The sequence below is a fragment of the Pipistrellus kuhlii genome, unplaced genomic scaffold, assembly GCF_014108245.1.
Source record: "Pipistrellus kuhlii isolate mPipKuh1 unplaced genomic scaffold, mPipKuh1.p scaffold_m20_p_12, whole genome shotgun sequence".
NCBI classification, from domain to species: domain Eukaryota; kingdom Metazoa; phylum Chordata; class Mammalia; order Chiroptera; family Vespertilionidae; genus Pipistrellus; species Pipistrellus kuhlii.
In genome coordinates, this window is record NW_023425427.1 from 31,450,084 (window position 1) to 31,464,708 (window position 14,625).

Genomic DNA, 14,625 nt, shown 5'->3' on the forward strand with positions numbered 1-14,625 from the left:
GAGAGCCAACAAGAAAAGCCCTTGGTTTGACTGCACCAAAGAACTTTCCAAGGCTCTGAAGTTCAGATTCCCTCTCAAGATGACTGACTGCCCACCTTATAGGCACTGATGGAAAGATTACAGAGGCATGGCATTGGGAGAGGGGAAATCTGTACTTTCTAGTTTGGTAGTCCTTGGCTCCACCCCAACCAACTCGCAGGGGTTATCCAGCTTCATCCTCTGTGTTCCTCAGATCTTACTGAAAGATGCCTCCTTCTTAAGGTCCCAAGCCACCAGTTTTAGAAACCTTCTCTAAGAGTAGTTCACAGTGTCCATACAGAGACCTTTACCCGTCTCACCTGCAATAGTAGTGGCGGCCAAATTTGGCCCAGTGATCACGAACAATTTCCTCCACACTCTGCTTCCGGGCAGCAATAATGGAGAGCCAGACCAAGACAGCCCACAGCCCATCTTTCTCCCGGAGGTGATCGGAGCCTAGGGGAGAAAGAAATATTCTGCTGAGGGTTGTTCCTGGGATAAAGTAAAAGCTAAATGAACCACAAAGACCAGTTAGCAATTGTTACATTCAAATGGCCTGATATATTTATTCATTGTGTTAAATACATGCTCCATAATATACTTACATTTCGAAAAACATGTAACTGAAATTAAAATAACATAAAATCCTATGGATTGTTGAAAGGAGCCAAGTTGACAGCACACATGTCAAATGGTATTATTCATTCAGTAATTATTTGGTCATTTTTACACTATACTAAGCATTGGTGCAGGCATCAAGGACATAGCAATCACGCTCATGAAGCTTGAATTTAAGTAGGTGGAGACATATAACAAAGAAGAGAAGGCAGATTAAACAATGAGATGCACCAAATAAGGACAAGAACTCGGGAAAAAATGAACTGGGTGATGATGTCCGAGTGTTAGAGTAGCAAAGACTGCTTTATCTATAATGTAATTTACCTAGAATAGGGTATAATAGCACAGGCCCTCCTCCACTCCCCCTACCCCCCCAAAGATATGTTCACCCAGAACCTTCAGATGTGACCTGATTTGGAGAAACAGTCTTGCAAATATATTAAGCATCCTGAGATGAGATCATCCTGAATTATCCAAGTGCACTCTAAATCCAGTAACAAGTGTTCTTAGAAGAGGAGTCACAGCCGGGACCGGTTTAGCTCAATGGATAGAGCGTCGGCTTGGGGACTGAAGGGACCCGGGTTCGATTCTGGTCAAGGGCATGTACCTTCGTTGCGGGCATATCCCCAGTAGGGGGTGTGCAAGAGGCAACTGATCGATGACTCTCTCTCATCGATGTTTCTAACTCTCTGTCTCTCTCCCTTCCTCTCTGTACAAAATCAATAAAATATATTTAAAAAAAAAAATAAAAATAAAAAATAAAAAAAAATAAAAAAAAAAAAAAAAAAAGAAGAGGAGTCACAGAGAAGAGACGAGAGAAGTAAAGATGGGAGTTACGCTGCCACAAGCTAAAGAATGTATGAAGCTACCAGAAATTAAAAGAGGCAGGGAAAGGTTCCCTCCTAGAGCCTTAAGGCAGCATGGCCCTACCAACACCTCGATGTACGACTTCTGGCCTCCAGAATTATGAGAGAATGATACATTTCTGTTGTTTTAAGCCACCCAGTTTGTGGTCATTGTTATTGGAGCCTTAGAAAACCAGTACAGGTAGTCAGGGTCAGCCTCCTGAGGTGATGAGAAGAATGAGTCAGCCAAGTCAAGATCTCAGTTCAAAGCATTCCAGGCAGAGGACAGCAACCACAGACCTTGAGGCAGGAATAAACCGGGAAGCTTAATCCTACAGCTATTTATATAGAAAGAGATGCAGTTCATATTATGGCACTTTAATGAATAAAGAGTACAATCTAAAAAGGTAGCTTCCTATACAAAAAGAATCCAGAAAAATATATCATAGGCCCAAGTAAGCCTCTTTCTATTGGCCAACTGTAAGTTATCTCCGATGTGAACATAGCCCTGAATACAAAAGAAGACGTTACAGTATGAGAAACGTGGGAAGACTTTGGAGTTATGATTTTAAACCAAACTCTGCTACATCCCAGGTGTGAGACATTATTACAAAGATGTTCATCTTTCTGAGCCCCAACTTCTCATCTGTAAAATGGGGACACCAATCTTGCAGGTTGTTGTATCAATTTAATTAGGTTCAGAGGGCAGGCTCTCAAGTCAAATTGTTCATATTCAAATTCTAGCTCAGCTGCTTACCTTTGTGTGAAGTGCTGTCATCATCTGCAACATAGGGACAGTAATGACCTCCACTCCCTGGGGTTACTGTCAGGATGAAGCGACTAAATGTGCCTAGGAATTTAGAAGAGTGACTGGGATGTCACAAGTGGTTGCTGTTGATTTTGTTGTTGGCAGTTCACTTAAAGCACTGACATTGTGCCAATTCCTCAATACACACTTTGAAGCAAACTGTTCTCAATTATTCACATAATGTTATCCTCTGTCTCTGGCAATAGCACTGTCTTAAGAAGGGGACGGGACCAGGGAGTGGACCATTTCTTCTTACAATAGAGCAACTACAGTAGACAACACAACTCGGGATTCAGGGCTATGAAGCGTATAGAGAAAATAAAAAAGGGAGACCTGGTGTTCTATTTAAACCTGGAAAATGTTGCAATGATACCTTAGTTAAGTTAAACATCTTTGACAACTTTTTAGTGAAGCTTTGCCCTTCTTGCTACAATTAGTGTTAAAAGTAAATGTTTTTCCTCCCAAAGGAAAACATATAACCTTGAGAGGGCAGTGAAGATATTTAAAGGAAAAGGAATGTCTTTAGTTCTTCTACACATTGATCAGTGGTCTGCTGACACTTCTACATGGCTGGTTGCCTGAGAGGACCTTGGGATTTATTAGACTGAGAGGACCTTGGGATTTATTCATCACACCATGGAGTGACTATAGTCTCATTCAGCAAATTCTTTACACTGCCACAAAATTGGAAGGAGACTGAAGATGCTGGGCTAGCTCCATGGCCAAGTTCCCCCTCCTCTCCCACGCCACAACACCCCCCTCAAAAGAATCTAGGAAAGTCTGCCCAGTGGAATAATTTTAAAACCTTTTGTCCTTTTATAGCTATAAAAAAATCCTTTTATTTACTGGTGATAGAAAAATACCCTTTTGTTCTAAAACATGGGCTTTGCATACTTTGTATGTCCAGCAGGATTACATTACCTGGAGATACAGCCATTAGATGCTATTAACTGTGAGACAAGGTGTCATAATTTAGTGGTGAAGAGACATAAAGCTCTTTTAGCAGGATTTTTAAAAATCACCATACCTCAACCATTTGTTTCCCACTGAAAAGTGGATTGTGAGTTGGATAGAATATACCTGCCTACAAGTTACACATTTGCCAAGATACCTAATGGACCAGTGATCAAATAAAATTAACTGTGCTCTTTACAGTTTTTTGATGTGGAGACAGAGACATTGATGATGGAACAATTACACATATGTTTCCACTGGATTCCCTCAGTGTGCTTTGGAGGGGATATACAACAAACCATTAACAAGAATCTCTGAAGTGGTAGATGCTTTTCTTCTTCTTTTGCTAATACCATAAACATTTATTATTTTCATAATAAGAAATAACAATCTGCATCATCAATAGTATATAGAAATTCACATTTTAAAACATTATTTCCATTTATGGTATCTTATAGCATAGTGAGTTTTATTTTTTTTAAATATATTTTATTGATTTTTTTACAGAGAGGAAGGGAGAGAGATAGAGCTAGAAACGTCGACCAGCTGCCTCTTGCACACCCCCTACTGGGGATGTGCCCCCAACCGACATACATGCCCCTGACCAGAATCGAACCTGGGACCCTTCAGTCCGCAGACCCACGCTCTACCACTGAGCCAAACCGGTTTTGGCGCATAATGAGTTATTAAAGGGATCAATACTCTTTATGAACAAGTGATGAACTTTGAACCTACTGATCCCATTTCTTAGTTTTAATAATATTGCTTTGTAGAGCACAGAAGCTGAATATGACCCTGCCCCTTCTTGTGGGGCTCACAGGTCTTAGGGTTAGGATCAAGGATGTCCTGTAAGGCTTCCGTATCACATGGGATGTGAGGATTGGAAGGAAGGAAGTCCACAGCTGAGCTGTCAATTTGGACCTTGGGGAAAGATGGGCTTGGAGGATGGGCTCTGTTTATCTCACAGAAAAACCCCAGTAGCAAGAACAAAACTTCAGATTTACATCAAAAGCCCCTACAGCCACGTGGAGAGGGAATTCACTCAGCCTGCATTTCACCCCCTTTTTTTACCAGGCAAAATTCTAACATTCTGTGGACAGAATGTTGAGTTCGTTGAGGCCCTGGCTGGGTAGCTCAGTTGGTCAGAGTGTCAGCCCAATATGCCAAGGTTGTGGGTTTGATCTTCAGTTATGGCACATACAAGAAGTAACCAATGAATGCATAAATAATAGAACAACATTAATAATGCATAAATAATAAAATCAATGTTTCTTTCATGTCTTTTTCTCTCTATAAAATCCTTCAATAGATTAAAAAAAAAAAAGAGCTATTTGTGGAGAAAAAGCAAATAAGATATTTCTTTACTTCCTCAATCATATGTTCATATTTGTTTTGTCTTTAAAACTTTAAAACATGAGATCCCAGAAAAAAATGTATTCTACTGTAGCATTTATACGCATTATTGCCAGTACAATCTTAATAGACTATTTTTAGAGCAGTTTTAGTTCCACAGCAAAACTGGACAAAAAGTACAGTTAGCATATACTTCCTATTCCCACACTAATACTACCACCCTACTATCAACATCCTCCAATTGAGTGGGACATCTGTTATAGCTGATGAACCTACCCTGACACATCATTATCAACCAAAGTCCACAGTTTACATTATAATTCACTCTTGGTGTTGGACATCCTATGGGTTTTAACAAATGTATAATAACATGTATCCATCATTAGGGTATACAGAATAGTTTTACTGCCCTAAACATCTTCTGTGTCTGGCTTATTCATCCTTCCCTCCTTGCTAGCCTCTGGCAACCACTAATCTTTATATCATTCTTCCTCGTTTAGCTTTTTCCAGATTATAATGTAGTTGGACTCATACAGTAAGGAGTCTTTTCAGTTTGACAGCTTTCACTTAGTCATATGCATTAAAGTTCCTCCATGAATTTCATGGTTTCATACCTCATTCATTTTTATTTTTGTTATTACTTTTTAAATGATAACTCCCCGTTTTATTTACTTATTTATTTATTTTTGTGTGGTTTTTTTTGTTTTGTTTTTGTTAATCCTCACCTGAGGCTATTTTTTCCATTGATTTTTAGAGAAAGAAAGGGAAAGAGAGAAGCATCAATATGAGAAAGACACATCCATTGATTGCCTCCCCTCCACATGTGCCCCAGTTGGGACCAGGATCAAACTTACAACCCAGGTACATGCCCTTGACTGGGAATAGAGCCTGTGACCCTTCAGTTTGCAGGTCAGTCCTCTAACTACTGAATCACACTAGCGAGGGATCATTCCTTTTAGCACTAAATAACATCAGTACACTTTTTAAAGCTTGCTTCCTCTGGATACCTGGCTGGTAGTGCTTCCAGAACTTGCCCCTGGTTGAGGACACTGGAAGGAGCTTTTACTAGACCCCAAAGCCTTTAAGTACCACTCACACTCACCTGGATAGAGGCCAGCCCAACGTGAAGCTCACTCAGACTCACTCTGACCCAGAGAAGCAGCTGTCCCCACCCAGATACCAGAAGGAGGCTGCTCAGCTCTTTCCTGACAAGACTCCAGCAAATTGGTACAAAAAAGAGGGTCTATTTTTTTCTCATCCGAAACACCTCTGTTCCCCCTCCACCCAAATTAAGCTTTGAATTTTCTCAAGCTTTAAAGCCATTATTACTTTGAGTGAGATAGTATACCAATAAGTATGGTGACCTCACAAAAGAAAAGGGGGGGAATAAAAACAGTACTCAATCATCCATTTGAATTTTCTTCAATTGGAAATCCCAGCCTGGGCCAATCAACTCAAATAAACATCGCACATGTTACTAACGGATCAAATCATCTCAACAGACACTCAGGTCAGGACAGTTTGGATCTGCCAGTTAGGAAAATACAAATCATTTGCACTTGCTGTTGACTCCAAGCTGGAACATAGGTTAGTGGTTCCCAACTAGGCTGCATTAGAACCACCTAAAGACCTTATTATTAAAAGATACCAATGTTCAGAATTTTTGGCAATGAGCCCCAGGCAGCTGTATTTGTTTAATTTCCTTGAGTGATTCTCAGGGTCGGTTAGGGCTGAAAGCCACTGCTTTACATGAAGAAAATTCAAAATGGCCCCCTTTAAGGGCAAATAGCTTAGGGGTAATGAATTAGACCTGTTCCTCTTTTTGTTTAAATTTAGTGTTAAGGAAAAGTAGCCATTGGTCTCTAGTTCAATAGATGCCACTGGCCTTGCCCAGAGGGGTAGCTCTTGATGGCGTCAGCTTCTGTATCATGCCTCTCCTTTCATTTAGAAAACTTGTGAGGGTTTTGTCAGTTTGAGGGTAACTAACTCATCCTGGTCTGCCTGGAACTTTCCTAGTTTTAGCACTAAACGTGCCACATCCCAGGAAACTTCTCAGTCTCAAGCAAGCCAGGATATTTGGCCACTCACCCACTCCTCCACTCCCTCCCTCAAAGAGGTTCCTGGTGGTGTTTAGAACATGTGCACATTCAGCACAAACCTTAGCACACACATTTCCTGGAGCCACATATGACAGGAAATACATATACAAAACTTGCTCCTGAAGCAGAATTGTAAAGTGAGATAAATTCCATTCTTAGGAGAGTAATAGCAAAGCACCAGGCACTGAACTTAGTATTTTAAACATTATCTAATTTTCACAATCTGACAGCTCTTTTTTACAGATAAAAGATTGAGGTTCGGGCACTTGTGTGAGGTCATATGGTGACTAAATGGTGGAAAGAAGATTGAAACCTGGGCAGTTTGGCTCAGACATCTATGACTTTCCCACTACTAGAAGAGCCAGGTAAGGACCAGGAGCCTGAGGAGATGCAATAAAGCAGAAAGCCCTTCTGAAGATTCAGGTAGTGAATTTGCATTTCTTCCTTCTCACACTAAACAAGCTGGAAAGTTGCCAAATTTCCCTTTACTTCTCTCACATCAATTTACCCTTTTCATTTGCAAATTAAGTTTTCATTAATTTGCAATGAAATTCATTCCATCCTCCCTCTTTTTATCTACTCAAGACAAGGATTTGTGTTTTTTAAAATATCAGTTATAAGGGGAAAGTTGGGAGGCACATCTTGCAAGTGAATCTGAGATTGGAGAACATGCTAGAGAATTTTGACAGGTATTTTTCCCCCCATGTCTCAAACCTCGTAAGTTCAGCTTTTAAAATCTGGCCAAAAAGCAAGACTCAGGGAAAAGTTATTTTTCCATACATAAAAATAAATGTTTTTTAAAAATATAAGTACTCTAAAACTTCCACCCATTGGAAAACATAGTGATGCTGCTTAAAAGCAGTTCCAAGTCAGTTGTCAGCTCAGAAAGGTTGTACTGCTCAAAAAGGCAGTAGCTAGTCCTGAGCTGTGAGCAATATAGCTCCCAATAATAAGACTGTGTAACAATAAATTTGATGGTACTCATGAGGATGAGGATGATAATAATAATAATAATGCTTGACACAAATATGCTACAGGATTTTTAGCTAATTTCCTGCCTACAGCAATACCCTGTAAGCACCCTGCAGGAAGAGCTAAGTTTCTTTAAAGTTTGCTTTAAAAAGAAGCACCTTTTTGAAGAATCTGTTTTCACTTTATTTCAGTGGTCTAGAAAAGGTAGAGTCTATGTCTGAAATTATGCACCACCCTATCCTGGCCCTGGCTCATAGGAAGTGTGCAGTAAATGTTTGCTGAATGAATAAATGAGTGAAACTCTAATATGAAGTTTGATATAATGCATCAGATTCACTCCTCACTATAAGAGGCTAGCTGGAAGCAACATGGAATATTCCATTAGAAAAATCTTCACAGATCATCCCACTAATGAGGAAACAGGCCCAGAGAAGTTAAGCAGTCTTTGTAAGTAGGTCAGCTAAGAAGAGGGGGAGTCAAGATTGGGGTGAGGTCTGTCTATTCCTGGTGCTGTGCTGTTTACATGAAACCAGTCTACCAAGTCCGCTGGGCATTTTCTTGAATAGGGGCAAAGAGCACTGTGGAGCCAGGAATATTAAGTTTGAATCCTGCCTCTGCTAATGTGACTTTGCCAATGGTCCACTGTTGAGAAGTCTCAGTGAAATAATGTGCAGGAGGCCCTAACCATTGTATCTGTCACTTAGATAGTACTCAATAAATAATATGTATCAGCACTATTTCATTAAAACATGTCCTAAGACAGTCAATCCATCCATCCCAGAGGAGGGGAAGACATTAAAATATTGTGGCTAGCTAGCTGAAACACTTCTATCACCTGAGCATTACCAGCACAAGAAGGTTAAGGGACAGTGGGACCTCCTAACTCATACATTCCATCTCGTTTCTTTGTTACCACTGCTGATAGGGACAACTCTAAGACAGGACATAAAGTGTAAGAAATCTCTCCAGTAGGTTTAAGGTCTGCACCACAAGGTTGAGGACCTGTCACTTTATAGACTTTATACAGCAGAACCCCCTAGAAACTATCAGAGAGCAGGTGGAGGAGCCTCAAAGCACTATTTCAGGGATTGCATCTTAAATCCCAAGATGTGGGCCCCATTGTTAAAAGTCCCTTGTTAGACATGGTGAGAAGAAACAGTCTGTTTGGAACTCTTCAATCTGTCCATGCTTTCCCAGGATTCCCAATCCCAGAATGCACTGCTAAGTGTGGACACAGCCTCAGAGGCCCTGTTCTTTTGTTTCTGCTCCATACTTAGGTGTCTAACAACAGCCTCTCTTGCCACTTTTCATCAGTTTGGAGAATGAAATGAAGGGTCAATGGAAGTGGCACCATGGAGACCCACGGAAAGGATTTTACGTGCTGAAGACATTCTTCCCACTCTAGGAGGGAGGTCTGTTTCCCAGGGTTAATAGTTTGTAGAAGGCCCAGAAGGGAGTTTCAGTTTCCAGACTTTACAGGAGGCACTTGGGGGTGTCAATCACAGCACCTCTGTGCATAGGCCCAGCCTAGATTAAATTGCACATGTGCACAGCCTGTTTCAACCAGCCCTGCAGAGACTCCGCTTCCCTTAGCACTGCTGCTTCCCAGGTCACATCTGCTACCCAGCCAAATTTACACCAACTGACTGGGAATAAAAGTAATGCAGTAGAATGTCAATAACCTGAAATTCACAAGCATATGGGCCTCTTTCTCTGGAGACTTGGACACATATTGAAACAGCCACATGTAGAGTTCATGATCATTGACATAGGAAATGGACTAAAAAGTCTTCCTTTATTTTACCTTTAAATAATTTATATTTAATAAAATAATTGTATAAATAAGAGATAGCTAAATCTATTCAATATTTGTTCAACAGCACTACTCTGAATCTAATGGTTTGTTTGGCTGTATATAGTTCATCTGTGAAATATAAAGAAATAGGTGTGACCCTGAAAGTGTTATAAACTGTATAATTATTAGGGGAAATAAAAATCCATTCAAAAAACAACCAGAAAATAAGTCAATAATATAAACCATAATACAACAGAGCTGAGAATGTCTATACTAAAGGCCACAAGAATTTAGTACATGCAGAAACCGGTTTGGCTCAGTGGATAGAGCATCAGCCTGCAGACTGAAGGTCCCAGGTTCGATTTCGGTCAAGAACATGTACCTTGGTTGCAGGCACATCCCCGGTAGAGGGTGTACAAGAGGCAGCTGATCGATGATTCTCTCTCTTCGATGTTTCTCTCTATCCCTCTCTTCTCCTCTCTGTAAAAAATCAATAAAAATATATATTTTTTTAAAGATCACTTAAGCTGAAACCTAGATATGGCTATTTACAGGTAATTGTCAGCAACCACCACACAGGAAATAATCAAGATAATAAAGTAAATTATAAATACTTTTATAAATATTTGAAATTTAAAATCTGTTTTTTAATGCAGTTTCCTAGAAGTGTTTTGTTAGCTATTAATTTGTGCTGATAATTATATGATGATGCCCAGATCTCCAGAAATACAATACATTCACTCAATATAACTACTAAGAAGAAATACCAAAATAAAAAGCTTCTGTTTCTTCCTTCTTTCTTTTCATTCATCCACCTTCCATTCATTGTTCCTTTCCTTCCTTCCACCTTTCCACCCATCCTGCAAACACTCAAAGCCTGCCATATAGCAAGGAAAGGAGGTAAAGGAGACAAGGGCCCTATCCTCAGAGCACTTACAATTTCTGCACGGCAAGCTGAGGGATCCAGCAAATCTTAAAAGACTAGAAAGATGCCTGAGATTTCCTGTGACATGGAATACACACATACCCTATGCCTCTTGCTTTTGTGCTAGAGACTGGGAAAACAGCCAACTTCAAGAGCACTAGGCTGTACTCCAGAGTTCAGAGTGGAAAACTTGGTGTGACAATGACATACAAATCATATTGGTACCAGTAGACATGGATTCAATTCCAAATTTCCAGAAAAAGATGGATATATACAAAAGGCTTAGCAACAACTCAGCACATATAGTGCTCATTTATAAAAATTATCATTGTGAAAAACTCAGCAGAGGGAAGTGTCTTTCCAATAATAAAAATTGTTGTTTTGCCTGATTTTACTTAGCAAATTTGTGTAGCAATTGATATTAGCTTTAATATATATATATCTCCCAGCAACTGTTACGGTGGACCGACCAAAATGACAGGTCGCTATGATGCCCACTGACCACCAGGGGGAAGATGCTCAACATAGGAGCTGCCCCCTGGTGATCATTGTGCTCCCACAGTGGAAGTGCCACTCAGCAAGAAGCCAGACTCACAGCTGGCGAGCATAGTCACAGTAGTGGGAGCCTTTCCTACATCTGAGGCAGCACTAAGGAGTGACAAGCCAAGTGGTAAGAAGCGAGCAGGCTGGTAGTTACAGTTGAAGGATCCCAGATTGCGAAAGGGTGCAGGCTGGGATGAGGGCCCCCCCAACCACACACACAAATTTTGTGCGTCGGGCCTCCGATAATAAAAGTAATAGCAATACTCAAGATAGTGGGCAATGCTGAAGCTTTATCAGGTATTTACAATACAGTAATTCTTCAGTGTTACCTGTAAAGGGACAACCTCTGGCCTATGACAATTCATACACTCCCCAAACTGTATGACTTTTTAGAAAATGGATAACGATGAGAACCAGTAGCACATCATCAACAAATGCCAAAAAACTTCAAAGATTTTGGTTTACATCTTAGTTTAAGTATTTTAGTAGATCCCCTTTCATATATGGAAAAAGCCCATATTTCTTCAAATTCAAAACTTTAGTAAAGTAGCCAGAATGCCATTGAGATAAACAGTGTTCTTACACTGAAATCTGAGGATTTATAAAATACTAGAGGCCCGGTGCACAAATTCGTGGGGTCCAGCCGGCCAGCCCTGATCAGACTTATTGGGGCAAGCTGACCAGGGGAAGGGGATGCAGGAGGTTGGCCAGACAGCCCTGCCCCCTGGTTGAACTCCCAATCAAAGGGACAATTTGCATATTAGCCTTTTAATATATAGGATTCTCCTTTCTCTCTGTAAAGCAGCTGTCCAAGAAGTGGGTGAATAACTGCTCCTAGCACAAAGCATGATTGCTTCTTAAATAACCTTGGTTCTTTGACAAAGCAATAAACACATGTTTCCTATTGTCTAGGACCTAGACCTTTCCATGGGAGATAAACCAGAACTATGATATTATCACCAGCTCATTACATTAGAAAGCTGTGGGTGCTCAACAAGCCAGCAAGGGAAATTTTTATCCAAGATATATCCTGCTCATCTTGGACAACAGCTTGGCATTCTTGAACATGAGGCAGATCCATAATTTCAAGCCTTCCTGGTACTAAAGTGTGCATTCCTTGTTGGTACACAGCTCCATGCCTCAGAGACACTAAAAAAAGGCCTCCACTCGAGAAAATCTGATTAAATTTTAGAAGTGTTTCCCCAGTCTCAGGTCTAAAACTTTTCCATCTCTCCACTTTCTCTGCCTTAATTATGTAAATTGCTTGATTCTTAAAACCATATCCCAAGGTAAAAAGGAAGATCCTGTGAACAGATGACTTTCACAGGATGGAAGTGAGGGTCAGAGAGGCCACGTGGCTTGTCCATAAGTGGCAGGTATAGGTCTTGAATATAATCCTCAGCCTCACATGCCTAGACCTCTAGACCTCCTGGACCACACCTGACATAGCATCTCAGGCACACTCTTTCTTTCTTTCTTTTAAAAAAATATATTTTATTGATTTTATACAGAGAGGAAGGGAGAGAGAGAGAGTTAGAAACATCGATGAGAGGGAGTCATCGAACAGCTGCCTCTTGCACACCCCCCCACTGGGGATGTGCCGGCAACCAAGGTACATGCCCTTGACTGGAATCGAACCCGGGACCTTTCAGTCCCCAAGTCAGGCACACTCTTTCTATCATGCCTAATAAAAAATAAAATTCTGATTTTCTACTCCTGGCTGCACATCAGAATTATAGAATGACATTTATTTAAAACTAGAGGCCTGATGCACGAAATTTGTGCAAGAGTAGGCATTCCTTTCCCCAGCTGCCAGCACCAGCTTTCCTCTGGCACCCGGGACCTGGGCTTCCCTCTGCCACCTGGGACCCAGGCTTCCCTCGCAGCCCTGGCTTCGTCCTGAAGGACATCCAGTCTAATTAGCATATTATGCTTTTATTATTATAGATTATTACAGATGCACACTCTCAGGCTCCACACTGCCAGGAATTTCAAGTAAGGGTAGGATAGAAAATCTGTACTTTTAGCAAACTTTCCAGGAAATTCTGATGCAACCAGCTCGGTGCCTGTCCAGGAACTGGCATTAATAAGACCCAGCATGAGAGCAGAATGAAGTCACTCTACCCTTCCAAAACTGAGTGGTCCAATGCCTCAGGCCTTCTAACAGTCATTTACTGCTGAGTGCTTGAGAGATGGAATTTTTAGTCATTGCTTTCATTAGAAAGTGGAAAACCGCATATACTGTATGCAGGAGATCTATCTTTTAATTCAGCTATAACTCAAATCAGGTGCGGGTCTTTCCCAGGATCTGGGGCCCTGGTTGAACCACTTAACCACTTCTTGGTCTCAGGGACTTCATCTGTCCCATCATGCTAGTGTCATCTGAACCTGGAGAATGGTGGAGGAATCAATACTTTTAGGGTTCTTATATATAGAAAAAAATCTCTTGGGCTCCTTGAAAGGAAAATGATAAGCAAATATAACAATGAGAAACTTTAAAAACTCCCTTTTAGTCCATTCTACATGTTGCAATCGGCATAACTGTCTGAAAGCAAAGCTTGCTGAAAAGTGCAAGCAGACCTCTCCCCTGCGCAGACGGTAGTTTCTATTTCCAGTTGAGTCGAGTCCCAACATTTAAGCTGGGCAGGCAAAGGGCTTCCAAAACTGGCTCTGCAGCACTCATATGTCCAGTCCTGTTTCTTGATACTCCCTTCTTTACACTATCCTATACCTCAGAGGTTAGTGAGCTTCAGCCCAAGGCCAAATTTGGACTTAGGCTTATTTGTATAAGTACATTTTTATTGGAACATAGCATATTCTTTTGTTTATGTATTATCTGTGGCTGCTTTTGTGCTACAGTGACAGAATTGAGTAATTGTGAAAAAGACCATTCGTAACCTTTTAGTCTGCAAAGCCTAAATTATTCATTATCTGCCACTATATAGAAAAAGTTTATGGACCGACACCTGCTAGAGATCAGTCTTTTTCAGATATTTCATGACATTACCTCAAATATATACACTTTACAATGAAACTTATTTGTATACATAGATACCTGTGTGTATATTTATATGTACTTATTTCTCCAAGTAACATTTACTTTTACTAAATGCAATATATTCTTTCATATATATATTTTATTGATTTCAGAGAGGGAGGGAGAGGGGGGAAAGCGGTAGAAACATCAATGATGAGAGAATCTTTGATCAGCCTCCTGCATGTCCCCCACTGGGGATCAAGCCCACAACCCGGGCATGTGCCCTTGATCAGAATGAAACCCAGGACCCTTCAGTGCTCAGGCTGACGCTCTATCTACTGGGCCAAACCAGCTAGGACAAATGCAATGTATTCTGATAGTTTCTAGTTAATTAACAAAAATTTTAAGCTGTTCATGACATAATACTACTCTCATGACCCCAAATGAATCTTGATTTCTATTTGGAAGGCACTGCTTAGACAAAGTGAACAATTGGCTACTCACAACATATCCCCTCCTCCCCCACTCCTATACCTTTCTTGTCATTGCTCCCTCCCCATCTGACAAGTCCCTGTCCTTTCACTTCTATGTGCATAAACCCTTCCCATTCTTTAAGAACTAGCCCAACCTCCATCTTTTCTATAAAGTTGGCTTTTAATTTCTAGTCCTGAAGCATTGTCAAATCTCCCATATTTTGTCAATTACTCTATTGTAGAAA

General features: G+C 40.7%; 1 protein-coding gene across 1 annotated transcript in view; it reads right to left on the bottom strand.

Moving 5' to 3' along the window:
• PGM5 (phosphoglucomutase 5) overlaps positions 1-14,625 on the bottom strand; it is a 159,851-nt gene that overhangs the window by 47,441 nt on the left and 97,785 nt on the right. Inside the window, exon 8 of the mRNA XM_036433884.1 lies at positions 339-474. Coding sequence (XP_036289777.1) covers positions 339-474 — 136 coding nt within the window. The remainder of the gene's footprint in view (positions 1-338; positions 475-14,625) is intronic.